Source organism: Nanorana parkeri, unplaced genomic scaffold, assembly GCF_000935625.1.
Source record: "Nanorana parkeri isolate BGI_ZX_2015 unplaced genomic scaffold, ASM93562v1 scaffold325, whole genome shotgun sequence".
NCBI lineage: Eukaryota > Metazoa > Chordata > Amphibia > Anura > Dicroglossidae > Nanorana > Nanorana parkeri.
In genome coordinates, this window is record NW_017306593.1 from 1,078,775 (window position 1) to 1,096,053 (window position 17,279).

At 42.6% G+C, this 17,279-nt stretch overlaps 1 protein-coding gene across 1 annotated transcript in view; it reads left to right on the forward strand.

Moving 5' to 3' along the window:
- Positions 1 to 12,817: 12,817 nt before the first annotated feature.
- The window catches only part of SDR39U1 (short chain dehydrogenase/reductase family 39U member 1), a 14,081-nt gene continuing 9,619 nt past the window's right edge, over positions 12,818 to 17,279 (forward strand). Inside the window, exons 1-2 of the mRNA XM_018558205.1 lie at positions 12,818 to 12,896; positions 15,053 to 15,159. Coding sequence (XP_018413707.1) covers positions 12,881 to 12,896; positions 15,053 to 15,159 — 123 coding nt within the window. The 5' untranslated portion in view covers positions 12,818 to 12,880. The remainder of the gene's footprint in view (positions 12,897 to 15,052; positions 15,160 to 17,279) is intronic.

A 17,279-nucleotide genomic window follows, 5' to 3' on the forward strand; every position in this document is an offset into this window, starting at 1 on the left:
TAACGCCAGAACTGTATCAATGTATATCCTTCAAGCAGAGAAACAGTATCCATATAGATATCCATTTGAGAAAGGAGCTTCCGAAAGTGGAAAACACCGAAAGTTCCAGATGTCCAGAAGTAACCCTGTGGTGTACCGATCTCAGGACGCACATCCACAACAGTAGTGCCGCCTCAGGTGAGACCTCAGACAGGTAAAGTCTATTTAAGGTACGGCAGTGCTGATCAAAAGTGAATAAGTATATACTTATCTCTTCCATGGAAGATAGATCAAATGCTTCTCAAATGGATACAACCGCCTTAGCCATGCAACTGCTTAATGTTGAATGCAGTCTCCGTGTTCCATATTAGTCACCATCCATTTGCTGAGTGTCTCACGCCATGAGTGGAAGAAGAAAACCATGCTACTCCTTAACGCGTTTCTCCCCGATAAGGGGCTTCATCAGATCACGCCCCTCTGATGAAGGAGCTAGACCTGGGAAGCTGGTTGGGAATCTGGCTTGAAGAAGGAAGTGCAGAAACAACATGTTTCTTAACAGTCATAGAGGGGTAAGAGTTTTCAGTCTATTCCCCAGGCTTCTTCCACTCCAAAATGAATGCTCTTGCTGTCAGTAAGTTGTATCTAGAAATGATCCGGAGAGATGTTGTCCCTCGAAGGTCAAATGCTTCTGATACAAGACGTCCACAGTCCAGCACCATAACCAGGATGCCCGCAGATGACTACTGACAGGAGAACCATGTTTCTCCTGCTAATAATGACAACTATTTGTTTGAAGAAGAACTCCAGGAAATGTTTTATTAACCCTTGCAGTGGGGCTCCTCCCACACTGCAAGGGTTAAGTGCTCATTTTTGTCTAGGTTAAAAAAAAAGTTTTTATCACCCAAAGCTCCAAGTTGGCTTCTTCTCAGACTGGTCCTTCTTGTGTCTCCCCCCACCCCCCTCCCCACCCCCTCCTCTGCAGAGGTCTAAGGTTCAGTAAATCATCACGTTGAGAAAGATACACTGAAAAAGATGCCAACGTGCTGCTGCAGAGTATACAGGTTGCAAGGAGCGCTGTGACAATCGGCCAGCTCAGAGCTTCGGGTGAGTAAATCTTTGTTATTTTAGCACCTAGACATACACGAGCACTTAACCCTTTTAGTGCTGAGGTAGCCCCACTGCAAGGGTTAATAAAAAGTATTCTTGGAGATCTTCTTTAAGCATACTGCATGGTTCGATAAGGTACAAATGCAAGCAGCAGCTGCCAATGCTACTAATGTAATTGCTAAATCAGATCACCAAAATTAGTATTTCTTATTCCTTTACTCTTTACAACAGAGTGAGGGGACATTTTTCCATTTAAGTTACGGACAGCAGTACAGATCTCCCCACTTTATCCAGAACTTACAGGTGAAGGTTTGCAGATGTCAGGAGAAGTGAACAATTTTGGCCAGAATAGCTGATTTGGAAAAAGTCTACAATTCAGTTCACTTCCCACTACAGATATGTTCTCCTATATGGTTCACATCTCCTGCCTTCTCCAAACTTTTGTGAATAACCATGAAAAAGTTTCCTATGAAATTCTACCTTAGTAGCACCAATGTGATTGGATGGGGGGGGGGAGGCAGCATAAGACAGTTAGTCCCTGTTCACACCTGGGTGTTTTGACGCTCAAAGGTAAGTGTGACAAAACTCTCAACACAAGAAATCCCATTTATTTCTATGGCCCCTGTTGACACCTGAGAGTTTTGTTGCAAGCTGTAAAACGGCAAATGATGGAAAAGGTATATGAGCTTCTTTCGGACAGATTACAGCACGTGCAATTCAATGGAAGCGCACTAAAATGTGCGACACAGGTGTTTTGCATGTTTCTGTGCAAAATTCTTATTCGCAGCAATGCATTTTGATCTGCTCGAGTAAACGCGCGTCATTGGCTATGTGCGTCTAATGCGCGTAAAAATGTGCAAAACGCGCAAACCATGTGAGGGAAAATGTGCATAAAAACGCGCGCATAAAGAACGGGCTGCATACCGTGGCTAAATTGCACTTAAACAAGTGCATGCACTTTAAAAAAAAAAATCACATTACAGAGCAAAGTACTAGGTTACCATGTAATAACGTGTGATGCAACATACATGGGATGGCTAGGTGTGTTAGTGGGGTGCTATTAAGAAATATTGGAACTACAGAGCACCTAACATTGCAAAATGTGATCTTATGCAATGCAGGGTCACGTGCAGCCTAACACATGTCTCTGTGTTGATCTGTGAACAAGGGCTTAGGTTTTCTAAAGTCACAAGTTTTCCATGAAACTGGATTATAAAAAGGCATAGCTGCATGATTTTCACACATTTTACTCTAATTGACAGTAGTCTTATCCTAAAATAATCAGCAACCATAATAATTTCTAGATTGGACATATTCATGCTCTCACTGGAGCCTTCTTCAAATACACCTTGTAATAGTTTTAATGCGTAGCTAATATATCTTATTACAGAAGAACATCTACTGATTTCAAAGTTAAAATAAAAGCAGAGATATAATGTAATAAGTGCCACACATTTCTTACATTTTCTTTTCTTCATTTTTTTTTTTTTACTTTAAAATGTACCGAAGTCAGTTTTAGGGTGGTAAAGTGCTGCTGTTATGGAATGGCAGGCATTTTCTGATCACTGTAATTTTCCTACGAACCCTAAAGCCTTAAATCCTGGCGTGCTCTGGCCATTGACATCTCCCTCAACATATCTCTTGGTTGAAAGCTTCCCTGTATGCAGCACCCCCTGATGGCGGGTTGTTCAGCCAGTTTCCCCTACTGGGACCTACTGTTGATTTCCAGTGACAGAAGGTCGGGGACCCCAGTCCTTTGCTCCGACTTCACACTCTTCAGCTTGTAGGCCATGTCAGGAGACTTGCACTACTTGTCACAACAAGTATGTATGAGGTTGCAGATTCCATGGTTGCAGGCTAGGTCCATCAAGGGTCATGCTGAAAACTAGGGTTGCCAGGTCACCACTGCCAGGTTGGCCAACCCTTCTTCTCTTGGCCACTACCAGTTTCCTAACCAAGCAAGTCTCTGTACGTAGCCCCCAGGAATTGGTGGTGCCACTACACCTATAAGAGATTAAATGACCAGCCCAGGATTTAAACAGCAGCATTACCTGTTACCCCTGGCTGCTATAGCTTCTTACCGAGCTGAGCTGAACTAGCACATGCTGGCCGTCTTCACTGAATGCATCAACAAGTAATTTCTTGATTTTAATGGTTTTACTGCACTTCTTAGTGACTTTACATAGTAAATCACTATTATCATCCTTTAAGGTCAAAGTCAAAAAATATAGTAAACACATTGTCCAAAACATGGTAACATTGTGAGCACAAATTCTCAGAGTCTTACTTAACTCAATTTACTGTCAGGTGCCAAGGTGGGGTGTTACAGTGCTCCATAGTAAACTCTCAATAGGATCTCTGTTCCAACTTTCCTCTTTCTACAGACTAAAGGCTTACCCACTCTCCCCTGAATGGGAAGCAGCCAAGTGCATCCTCTTTGCATCACATCTTGATCTCCTAATATATTACTATGGTTACCTGAGCAACTTCCATGATCTCTAGCAATTTAAGTCTTTGATCTTATACCAGTGTCCATTCTGAGGTGTGTCTGCCAAGGGGAAAGCATCCCTTTACTGACTTCATATGCTGCAACTGCCTCCTGTAATTATTTCAATCCAAAGAGAGCCCCACAGCTGGGCAGAACATGTACAGTATACAGGTTAACTTGCAATGGGCAACACAGTGGCATAGTGGTTAGCTCTTCGGTCTTGCAGCACTGGGGATCCCTGGTTCGAATCCCGGCCAGGTCACTATCTGCAAGGAGTTTGCATGTGCTTGTGTGGGTTTCCTCCCACACTCCAAAGACATGCTGGTAGGTTCATTGGCTCCTCTCTAAGTTGGCCCTGTATGCACGTGAGATAGGGACCTTAGATTGTAAGCTCCTTGAGGGTAGGGACTGATGTGAATGTGCAACTATGTAAAGTGCTGCGTAAATTGTTGGCGCTAAATAAATACCTGTAATAAATAAAAGATCAGCCCAACCCGCAGATTCCCAACCATAATAGCACAGGACATACAGTGCAAAGTTTGGTTAACATAACACAACCAGTAACAATAAATAGAAACTGCTTAACTTTCAGATCTCCAGTACTGAGCTACGATTGCACATTATACCCTTGTGAGTTGTGAATCTGAGAGATGAAAAGGTCTACAACTTGATGCAAACTGTTCACATCTTCATGAACAACTCAATCCCATCCTACCCTGGGCAAATACCCACACCAGAGCCCCCTCCCTACAACACCCCTTTACACGTGTAATTAGCATATAATTCCAATTAAAACTTTGTAATTTGTTTCAGCTTTATCAGTACAACTGCTGATTTCCATAACTATTTCCACAACTCAGAGATACATTTGGAGCACCTAAAGACTTCTGTAGTAACTCTCATGTGATGTTACTATGAAAATTGTCAATGGAGCTACTTGATCACATGCTTCCTTAAGACCGTTATACAAGAGTCCATTGCGTCATTTATTCAAGCTCCAATTTAAGCCATAACAGAGCATCCAGTTTGACTGGTTCCATCACTTTCTCCTTTGTACATCTATACAATTTTACGTAAACCTGCTGCAAAGTTTGAGGTCAAATATACCGGCATCTTCATAAGTAGAAACACAACTGTGTGCCTACCATAGGTGGGGGATTTGAAGGGTGTAGAAGAGTCTCACTGATGGGTAAAGAATCCAGATCCATACTAACGTAGAATAGAGGTACTGTGTAATGACATGCAAGACTGTCACAGTAGTAAATAGTATGACCCTTTTGAGGCTGTACAAAGAGCAAAAGTGCTAAATGTAAAGTGTTGTAACATATTGCAACCCATAAGAATCTAACTAATTGAAGTCAGTACAAGATGGCTGGTAATTGTTTGCTAATGATATACAGTACTTAGCACTTAACACTTTGCCCCTTCCTCTGTATATTGAATAAGCACCTTAATGTTTTTACCATTCTAAAAGAAGATAACATGTTTTCTTAGGTGGAAAGCATTGTTATGTTATACAAGCAGGAAGACCAAAGCTTTTTAATGAACCATTACAAAAAAAAGGCAGTTATAGAAGCTTTCATCCAACAAAGATTATTCTATTTTATACCACCTGCAAGTATATAAATATACAGTTGAAATCTATATCTGGGAAGTGTTTTACCTGCCATAGAATTTGTAGTTCTGTGCAGCCAGCGATGTGATCAAGAAAGCACATTTATATACGGTAAATGCCCTCTACTGTAGCAGTAGTGCTGTCTGGTCAAGAAGACAACCTATCCTAAAGTTCAATGAAGCAAAAATGTCTACACAATTACATTCCAAGAATCGGATGGTTTATTGTAAATCAGGCAGCAGCATACATCAACACATTGATACATTTCACACTGAAGTGTTTAATCATAGGGCTATAACCCTGGAATTCATGGTATGAGATCATACTTTGAACGTTTCTCCTTTTTGTAAATTGTATGCTTTTCTTCAGGTAGGGCTGCAATCGAGTGGCGTGCGGTACCTCTTGCCCTGAATGAGGCATTCCCCAGCCTCGCCCCCAGCACATCCCGCCCCGAGAGGAGACAGGGAGGAGCCTCCCTGTCCCTCAGTTGCTCCTCACTGCTGAGGCGCTCATGATAGGTTACACAGCGGGGAGGATTTCCCTGCTGTGTAACCTGTTAAATGCCGATCTGAATAGAGAAAAAGCTGTCAGCTTCAGACGTGAAGCTGACAGCTTTTTCCTCCATAACTCTAGGTGAGGCTCTGCCTCACCTGCCTCCCCTGACCGCATGTCCCTGCTGCAATCCTGCAACACATAATAAGGTTCATATTAGCCAGATTTACTAATGGCATACATGACATAACCTATTCTGCTGATTTTACAATAAAGGAACACGTGCATTCCAGAAAATCCTGATTGGCTCCCAGTGCTGCTCCTCTCAGTCTGAGCACTGCTGTACAAGGAGTACTTACACTGGATGCCTAGAGTTCCACGTTAATGCTATATGACACACACATTTTTCAGCATTATAAAATAATGTCCAAGAGAACTGATCAAAGTGTATCAGAGTTCAATATACAGTACAGGTAGATGTAGATCTTCTCTGCTGCATTGGACAAACACCAGTGCCAGGTTAGTGAAAACTATGCAACAAAACAAAAAGTAGATTCAATTATATAGGCTGTTGAACTTTTATGCAAATGTTAATATTTCCTCAAAAACTCAAGATTTGAAATGTCAAGATTTGCATATATCTTTCTGAGTTGTCTATATATCTGGACCTATTGATCATTTTACAAGGCTTTACAAGTATACTTGTCCTTTTGTTCCAGTACAGGAGACGCTTCGGGGACAGCCCTAGGGGTCACTAAGGAGAAAGGTGGCATACCCAACATATTTAAAACACCCCGGACAGACAGGGCCAGATATACTTCTCAGGAGTTTGTAGGCAGAAAAAAAAAGTTATAAATGTAACACAGGTAACAAACTAATGATTTTAGGATAGTGGTGAAGTGCCAGGGCCTAGTCCTAGCTACAAATGCTGTGACCCTGGTAGTTCTGCTGTGGTAGTTCTGACCCTGGTAGTTCTGCTTGACTCAAAGCTGTAGATGGACAAAAAGCAGAATACCACCAGCTACAGGGGACTACAAATCCTAGCAATAAATTATATAGCACTGCAGAATAATATCATCGGCTAGAGAGGGCTGTGCTGGGTCTTAGGAGGGCTGTGCAGTGTCTATGGTGGGCTGTGCAGGGTGTATGGCGGGCTGTGCAGGATCTATGCTGGGCTGTGAGGAGTCTCACCAGGGGTCCGGTTGGTTTTGGGGCAGGTGCAGGCGGTGTGGTTTCAGGAAGGAAGAGAAGATGTGCTGACATCGCTGTAAAAGGTCCAGCGGGCCACAGGAAGGAAGCCTTCCTGTAAACCGGCGCCTATTTACAGCGCCGGCTTCAGTTAAAACATTTAAAGCGCCAGTATCGGCGTTTAGTACCTGGGCATTTTCATGAGTATGAGTACTCGTAAAAATGCCCCGAGACCCCCTGCCCACCCCCAGACAGGTGGTGCCCTTCTATGGAGGGCGCCTGTAGGCAGATGCCTACTTTGCCTAGCGGGAAATCCGACCCTGGGGACAGATCATTTTCAGTAATAATGAGGCCTTTTTTTTGTCAGCGCATAGGTTCATATACTCACCTCCCTCCACACCATGATGGTGGGTGTGGCTATATTGTGCTATAGTGGGAGGATCTTAAAGGGGCATGGTTAAATAAAACCCGAGTCTACTCACTGTAAACATGGCACACATGCCATGGCACACAGTCCTTGTATCCATACTGTGCCACAAGCGGAAGCCAATCATTTTTTTGTTTTTTGTTAATGAAACTTGTCTATTACATATGATTTTCAGCCTCACATCTTAAAATAAAAGAATCAGTGGCTATGTGGCAACACAGCAACTGTTAAAACAATAAACACTTTGGTCACAAGTATTCATGGGCAGTGGCTGGATGTAACAAAATCCCCCCCCCCCAGCATAGGTGGTCAGAAGTTAGCTGTAACCAGGTCCACCACCAGAAATCATGGGGCCCTATCAGAGCCCCTGTTCCCCTCTCTAGCAGTCTAGTGGGGAAAGTGTACCTTCTATTTCCTGGTGATCTAGTAGGTCACCATTTGCTCATCCTGTATTTTCAGGCAGCTATCTTTTCACGCAGTGACAGCACATGGTGAGTGTGCCATCTCTATGGTAACAGTGCTAACTCTGCACAGTTACAGAGCACTATGTGGAGATGGCACTCCCCTCCCTCTGATGCCCAGAAGTCTCTCCAGGGTATCAGAAGGAGACTCTGATGACTGAGCTGTGAGCCAAGCTGTGGTTTAAGGAGAACAATGCAGTATGCAATGCACACCACCCGCTGGACACACGGGAGTGTGGCGTCTCAGCATATGGATTGCAGTGTAATTTGTGAATCGTGGGTTACCTCCTGTGTGCTCCTAATTGACACCTCTCCCCCTAGATTAATATATTGGCAATAAAAGGAGGAAAGATAGGGTTTCCGGAGGGGTGCAATTAAATAGCCAAGAGAAATGTGCTAAAATATATAATACATTTTTATTTTATGTAGCATAAAAAACGATGCATTTCATATATCTAACAGAACACCCCCAAGCTAGTGTAAAGGAGGAAAACCTTGCATGGGTTTTCTTTGTATAGACATCAATTTAGTACATACATATTTGTGTGATCCGAGTTATTCAGGATATAAAGCATGACATTAATCACAGGTTTGACAGATTTATAATAGTCTCTTTGAGGGCTTAACTTAGTAGGTTCAGACGCGTTTCGCCAGTGGCCTCATCAGGGGACCCAAAATAAGTGGATCTATCAGTAAAAAAATATTTTTCTTTGTTGAGGTATACATTGGTTTATAGTCATAGACATCTCTAAGTAGGCATTGTTGCATTTGTATATATGCTCTATTTTCAAAATTGTTACATGCCATCAGTCTCCTTTAGGCACTCACAATATATATTATCAGGAAATATGTTTATAGGATGATAGAAATGTATTCACCTTTTCTCCAACAATGTGATATGGAGAAAAGAAACACTAGAAATATGTGTTTTGCTAAGAGGGAGGGCTAATTTAATTTATTTAGCTATTTAATTGCACCCCTCCAGAAACCCTATCTTTCCTCCTTTTATTGCCAATATGGATTGCAGTGTGTCACCTTTCCAACTATGCTCTGCTATGTTTTAGACACACAGATTGGGCCTGGGGATACACTCAAAAGAAGATGGGAATATAATAAAGTCCATCATTGGTGTCAGTAAAAGTAACATAAGTCCTAACAATGGTATCAGTGGGAACAAAATAAGCCCCATCACTGATGTCAGTGAGATACAATAAGTCTCATTATTGATGTAAGTTGAATTAAATAAGCCCCATTGTTGGTATGAGTGGGATAAAAAAAGATCAATCCTTGGTGCCAGTGGGATATTAAAATGAATGCCAATCGGTGTCAGTGGGAGCAAAATAAAGCTGAAATCATTGGTGTCAGTAGGATAAAATAAGTCCCATCTTTGGTATCAGCGGGGAAAAAAGTGTCGATTGTTGGAGTCAGTGAGATAAAATAAGTGCCAATAGTTGTTGTCAGGATTAAAAAAGGCCCATTGTTGGTGTCAGTGAGAGCAAAATAAACCTGAAAAGGTTGTTGTCAGTGCCAGTCATTGGGGTCAGTGGGGTAAAATAAGACCCATATTGTTGATGTCAGTGAAAACAAAATAAGGAATAAGTGTTTACTTACCTGAACACAAGCTCCAGTGATCTTCCTCTGCTGGTCAGAAGTATACTATGACTACTAGGCAGGAGATCGCCTTGCCCAAAAGTCACAAATGCAGTACAGGAATGTAACTCGGCACCTTGCTGCCACTGTGCAGCATGCCAGTGTCCTGAATCCTGCATGGCAGTGTCAAAATCCTGGAATACGTGTCAACTATGCTAATAGTTATATTTTCTGAAACCTTCAGACTGGTCACATGACATTGCAGTGCTCTCTTCACCTCTCCTCTGGACCGGATGGTGCCAACCAATGAAGAGAGCAAAGTGATGATGGCGATGACATCAGTGCCACTCTCTGCACTAGTACACTGTGAATAAAGGGTGCTTTGGTGACAACCCCTCCTCAGAGACAGGGCAATGACACCCTGCACTCACAGTATGTGCTCAATCTTTGGGCGGAGAACATCTTATGTAAAATTAGAGGTACAGCATGAGGGACAGCTCTGTATTAAAGGCCTTTATTGCAGCCAAAGTGGCTTTTTTTAATACACATTTAACCCAAAGCTGGATATATATATCAGGGACTGGCAACTTTTGGCCCAGGGGACAAGTACAACCCAGAGGCTCATGGTGCAGCGACTTGGTCCCCCGTCCCACTCTCCCTCTTCCCCTGACTTCTCTCTGCCCCCACCTGCCACATTCACCATCCATGTAATGGTGGTGTGAACAGTCGGGTGAAGTGAAGGCTTCTGGGAAGTCTATAAAAGGGGTAGCTTGCTGGGGGATGGAGCTCTCCTCCCACTGAGCTTCTCACACAGTTCCAGCCTTACTCAACTCCATGTCCGGTACTTAGGCACTCTCGCCTGCTGTATGACGCCGCTGGCTGTCTGGACTTCCAGGCTATGAGCTGTGGGAGTAGCCAGACTGTGTCAAAGTCTATAGTGTTCTATTATTTTTCTTGACCCCATAACATTTCTCAACCACATCACTTCCAGTGCGGCAGCATCATTTGAATCAGCTGTTTTCCTGACACCTGGAAGTGACACGGTTAAGAAATTTTATGGGTCGAGGAAAATTATAGCACACTGGTAGCGGGGGGATCCTTCATCACTGCTGTGTGCACGCGTGACCACTGCGACCCTGGTAATTCTGTCACTTACTTGAAGCTGTATAGAGACACGTCTCAGAAATACATTGTATAGCAATGCAGCATTTCACTGTTATAGAGGACTACAAATCCCAGCAATACATTATACAGCAATTAGAATGGCACTGAATATAGAGGACTACAAATCTCAGCAATACATTAAAGAATAATGCAGAATACCATCAGCTACAGAGGACTACAAATCCCAGCAATACATTATGCAGCAATGCAGAATACCACTGGCTATAGAGGACTACATATCCCAGCAATACATTATACAGCAATGAAGAAAACAATCAGCTACAGAGGACTACAAATCCCAGCAATACATTATAAAGCCATGTAGAATGCCACTGGCTATTGAGAACTACAAATCTCAGCAATACATTATACAGCAATGCATAATACCATGGGCTATAGAGCACTACAAATCCCAGCAATACAGTATAAAGCAAGGCAGAATACCACCGGCTAGAGAGGACTGCAAATCCCAGCAATACATTATACAGCAATGCAGAATAATAGTATATGAATTTGCTACATACTCTGTGCTGCTGCTCTGCTCCAGAGTGCCAGCCTGGTTTCCTGGGCAGAGGGTCTCAGGAGGGGTGTGAAGGTCACAGGAGTGGTGCAGAGGGACTTAGGAGATGTGTGAAGGCTCCTATGAGGGTGTGGAGGGTCTCAGCAGGGGGAGATGTGTGGGCAGCAGAAGCACTGCAAGCAGACGTCGCGTGGTTCTCTAGAAAGCTGCCACAAGGTCCCCAGCAAACTTCGGACCTAAGGCAGCCGATCTAATTTGAAAAATTAAAGTGTCGGTATCCGTTTTTAGTATCGGGGCATTTTCACGAGTGCTCGTAAAAATGCTTAGTATTGGCATCTATACCGATACTGGTATCGGTATTGGTGCATCCCTACTTTGAAGACCTTTGTAGGTGGCAAAAATCATGTGTAATAACACTAGCTAGGACTCTGTCACCAAGCATGCTTTTTAGGGCTCCCAGTCTTCCTCTGAGCCCCTTCTGCATTTTCTGTGAGGAGTTTGTAAGGCAGAGTGCAGAGGTCAGTAGTAACACACACGGCAGATAATAACTCATTCCCTGCCCAGGACATTGCCATTCATTTAAAAAATAAGATAGATGCAATTCGAGAAGAGATCACCATTGTCCAGTCACCTTCACCTATTAATGTACCCGACCCGCCATCACACTTGTTACTTTTCTCTTTGAACCCTGTCACCACAGTGGAGGTTACAACCCTTTTCTCTAACACCCACCTGACCACTTGCCCCCTGGACCCTATTCCTTTACCCCTACTCCTGTCACCCTTTTGCAGTTGGCAGCCTGCCCCCAGCCCAGTCCGCCCCTGATATATATATAGATATATATAGGTATATATATATCTATATATATATTTATATATCAGTATTGTAAATTGAAGAATTTGGTCATCAGGGCAAACTAATGCTACAGGAATGTGTTCAACAAAAAGTTTTGATCATTTACAGGGTTATTCACAAAAAGTTGAAGAGTTTGGAGGTCAGGAGGAGTGAACAATCTAGGGCAAAATAACTGAACTGCAAAGCAAACTGAATTGGACAATTTTCAGCTATGTTGTCCTAGATTGTTCAGTTCTCTTGCCTTCTCCAAACTCTTCACCCTTTTGTGAATAACCCTATTAGACAATGAACGAGCTACAAGAAAGTGTGAAAGTGTAGCCTTATTCCTTCCGACTTTGTCGACGTCTCCTCTCCTCACTTTATTCACCAACTTGAAGACGGACAACTTTTGCCTACAGCCAACTTGGCATCCCATCTGGAAACCTACCTTGCCCCCAACATCTAAGCAATCCCCTCCACCCCCCTTACCCCTGAAGATATGGGTTAGTGTCAAATATCAGAATGTGTGGCTTAGTTTGCAATCCTTGGGAAAAAAAGGAAAATTAATATAAGAAATGTCATAACTGTAACAGACCCTGGGGACCAGAAACTTCCAAAACAACACATATACATTGTCAAAGTAAATGTCTATTTCAAATAAGGTCAGAGCTAGTTATCACAGATGGAATGTAATTCACCTAAGCAAATACACGAGGTCGCCCTCATATCATCTTTATATAACGCTGTGCCTTCTATCCTATGAATGCTCTATGGTAGTTTTCACAAGGACATAGAGAGGTATAATTGGATAGGTAATCAGTTGTCTGTTGTTTTGTGCAGTGGCGGCCATCTTCTTAGAGACCAGAAATTAGTTGTGTTACATTCAATGAGTGTACGCTAACATGGCTCCTGTGTGGAGACAAATAAGTACAGACGCCGTTGTAGCCTTGGCTGAGTGGATGGGATACTGGAGTTGTCAGTGTGAGCGGCTTGTCTGTGTAGTCCTGTGAACGAGATGAGGGTCCTTATCGGTGAGGAGCTGGGGGTCATGTGACCACTGACTGTCACAGGGCTGACCGAGCAGTAACTAGTGCAGTATACTTTCTGTGTAACTTTTATTACATACATGTTTTCCCCTCATAGCCACACTAATTCCCGTATAATATGTCATCAGATTCTACTCATTCACTTACCGTACTTTTGTCTAGGTTGCTAGGGACAGAAATTGCAGCATAGCAGGACAATTACATTTTTATCATAAAGCTTTGACATGAAAGTTCTTGCATAAAGTTTTCTGTTACCGGCCTGCGAGGCATGACATATGCACCTTTTCAGTGTGTTTTGTGTAGCTTGTTTCTGCGTTTTGATGAGCAGATTGTGACACATTGATGTGAAAGGACAGATGTGCGTTTTATGCGCGTAACTATGCAAAAACGCAGCAAACTCGTGTTTTTGACCATTTCCATTGAAGTCTATGGGGCCAAGCAGCGCAGAATCTGCCAAAAACAAGCTCATGTACTTTCTTCAAGCAAGGGTCGTTTTGCTACAAGCGACATGACGCTCAGATGTGAACATGGCCATAGCAATGTATGGGAATTTTTGGGGGGATTTTTTTGAGCAGAAAAAGCAGTACAAAATGCTTGGTGTGAATGAGGGCTTCTCAGACAATAATGATGAGGTGTCTTGTAAATTAGTATGCCATCTGTCCCATTGGAAAGCTTTCCCTTTACTTCCTGTCCTGCAGACACAGCAAGACATTAAAGCTGAGCTCCAGGAAAAATGTTTTGGGGGCTCCAGCACCAGTCACATAAGTTCCCACTAATGAATCTCCTGCTGGTTGCTCATTAAATGTGAAGGATTGCGCTATCCACCCTTCCTGTCATCACACCCATTCACAAAACGTCTTGTATTTTTCCCCAGGGTGCAAGGTGTTCTGTGAATAGGAAAGGGATGGATGAATGACAGGATCACCCTTTCCCAAGGTTTTTTTTTATCCTGGTCTACTCTGGCTGCATGCTTGTTCCCTATCAGTTACTCAGTATTGAAGCCAGAGACCACCAACACGAAGTCCCTATGTGAGTTTCCACTTGCTGTACAAGTTTATTTTAGCTATAAATGTTTCAGCTGATGTGTTAGGGCGTGCTCACACCATGTCCATTGAACTGCATTTTTCTATATGCCTTATTCACACATTTGTGGTGGTGTTCTGAAAAAGTCAGCCCAATGAATATGGTGTGAGCAAACCTAAAGTGATATTAAACACTTAAGGAATTAAATCTTAAAAATGCATTCAAGTACCTTAACTATTAACAGAAATGTATCTTATTTGTGCATCACTCAGCTGTAGATCCTCCAATCATCTCTGAATTTGTGCTGCCACTGTCCTTCCTTCTGGAGGGTGACTAAATTTGTCCTCCCATGGTCCCTGTGCGTGTTGTAAAGTAGCCACTGCTCCATGTTCACTTCAGTGATGAACTACAATCTCAATACAACCTAGAAGACCAGCAGGGTTATTCCCAAAAGGGTGAAGAGTTTGGAGAAGGCAGGAGAAGTGAACAATCTAGGTCAACATAACTGAACTGGAAAGTGAGCTGAATTGGAGAATGTTTCCAAATCAGATATATTGTCCTAGATTGTTCACTTCACCCTTCTTCTCCAAACTCTTCACTCTTTTGTGAAAATCCCTGTCCATATGAGATTGTAGTTCATCACTGTAGGGAGCTTGGAGCGGTGGTTACTTTGCAACAAATTTGTATAATTGATATTTTGTAATCATTCAGCGAACATCCAGCGATTCAAGCTCACTCATCACTAGAAGGGACCCAGCAGGTCAACCCACTACAGGAGGGGGGCAGATACAAGACCTGTCATTTTAGAGAGAGCAGCAGTGACCGGTCTTTATTACATAAAGTTCCTGTACAGAGGAAGTTTCACACTGGATTACTTCACAGATTTTGAAGAAATATACAAAGCACACCGAGATTCAAGTGAAACTACACATGAAGTGAAACTACACATGAGCCTTGTATTTAGACAATATATGCCTATCCTGGAGTTCAGCTTTAACCACCACGCTATTCTTTTATAGCTCTTTCAGGCTGTTTTTCACTAAACATACAGGTGTTTTGTTGTCGCGCATTGTTTTATTCCTGACAAATTTCGAATGAATTGCTTTTTGTCTACATAGGAGGTGGCAGTGGGTTTGTCGGCCAGTCACTGTCTCAGTTATTAAGGAAGAAAGGTCATAAAGTAACCATTATATCCCGAAAACCTGGAGAACAGAGGATTACATGGGTGAGAGATCTCATGACAGAAACGGCAATGTTTTCTTTTTTTGAAAATCGTCATGTGTGCAATGTGAGCTCTTTCAGTTGTGTTAACCGGGTTCATAATATGCTTCTTGCACAGTTCTGAAAATCATGAATAAGAACAATATTGGACCTGTTGTGTCAAAGTGGACACATAAATGGTCAGTGCTTCTGATATAAAGTGGCAATGTAACAATAATGCTTCATGTATGTGACAGGCCACTGTCGGCACTCGTTATTTGCACCTTGTTGGAGGCCTGTCGCTGCCTTCAAACTTTTAGGGCTTGTTCACACCAAATGCAGACCAGATCTGCATGAGTTTCTGCACACGCAGTGCAGTGTGTTATACTGCGGTTTTTGCAGCGTTTTTGATGCGTTCAGGGCCGTTTTTGGTTAAAAAAATTGTTGTTTTTTTTAGTTTAAAATGGGCTTTTGATGCGTTCCAGGGCGTTTGCATGCGTTCCAGAGCAGGTAAAATAGGGCATGCTGCAGTTTTTTTTACATGCTCTGGAACTGAACGCTGCGGTGTGAACTAGAGCCCAATATACCATTGGAATACATTGGATGCAGTTTTGATCCGGTCTGTAACTGCTCTGCTCTGCTCCTGGAACGCACTTGGTGTGAACAAGGCCTTATGAAAACAGCTCTGGTTAAATCCCAGCCTTCAACTTCATACTCTTCAGCTGTCTTGAGTTTATTCTCAGTTCTGGTGAATTCAGACGAATGCTTCAACGGGCACCTGTACAGTGTGCCCCAATCTTTACAGGCTGTGTAAAATATTATTCATATCATTGTCACATTAGGCCCAATTCACAAAGCTTTACACAAGGATGAGAATCTTTATTTTCAGCCATGTGACTGTTCTTTTCAAATCTCATTGCAGCCATTTGAACATAACTGTCATTTTTGAAAAAATAAACTTTATTCTGGTGTTTTAGCTTTGTAAATTAAGCCTATTGTGTCTGAGAGATAAATTGTCTACATTTCCCCCCATGGCATCCAATTCAATTCTCACGTTTGATGTTGTGGCAGGTTAGCATATGGAAGATGATGTGACAGTGTTTGAGGCAGTACAGATAGTTGTCAGTTTAGGGCTAAAACATACTTAACCAGTTGACATCCGCGGTGTTAAACCCCCTTCCCATCCAGGCCATTTTTCAGTATTCAGCGCTGCGGTACTTTAACTGACATTTATTCCGTCATGCAGCGCTGTACTGAAATGAATTTTATACCCTTTTTTGGGGACAGATAGAGCTTTCTTTTGGTGGTATTTATTCACCACTGGGGGTTTTATTTTTTTACTATATTAAGGAAAAATTACCGAATTTTTTTTTAAAAAACAGTTTCCCCTATATTAAATGATAAAACATTTATTATTACCCAATTTTTTGGTAAAATATAAAAGACGGGGTCACGTCGGGTAAAAAGACACCAAACATGTCAAGCCTTAAAATTGCGTGCGCGCGCGAAACCTCAAAAAACGATAATACCCAAAATTGGCCATAGGCGACGCTTTAAAAGCTGTTACCGCTCATCAGTTTAGTGTTATCAGTGATTGATGGCCCTAAAATGATTGCTCTCACTGCGACGTTCGCGGCGATATGTAACATGTGTAGCGCAATTGTAATTTTTGCGCGCTGGGGCACCGGACGCGTATTTACGTTTATAGGCGCGTAAACGTGGGGGTGGGGGAGTTAAACATTTTGGGGGTTTTTTTCCCCTTTTTTTATATCTGACTTTTTTGTTTTATTTTACTTTTTTATGTTACTTTTATTTATATTAATTTTTTTGCACTTATTGTTATTGCTATTATATAGGGGGATAACAATCCCCCTATATAATAGCAAAGGCACACTGACAGGTCCTCTTTATGGAGACATTAGGGGTCTCTAGGACTCCTAAAGTCACCTGTGGACCCCAAAAGAAGCTGATGAAGCAGAGATCTGCTTCATCAGCTTCTTCTCTCTGGCTATAGCAGCCAGATGACTGACAGGTGAATGCGGAAGTGATGTAATACACATCACTTCTGCATTCACAGCCCGGACGGAGATCAGCAAGGAGCTGATCTCCCGTCCTCCTCCTCCTGACGCCCTCGGAGCCGGTCCC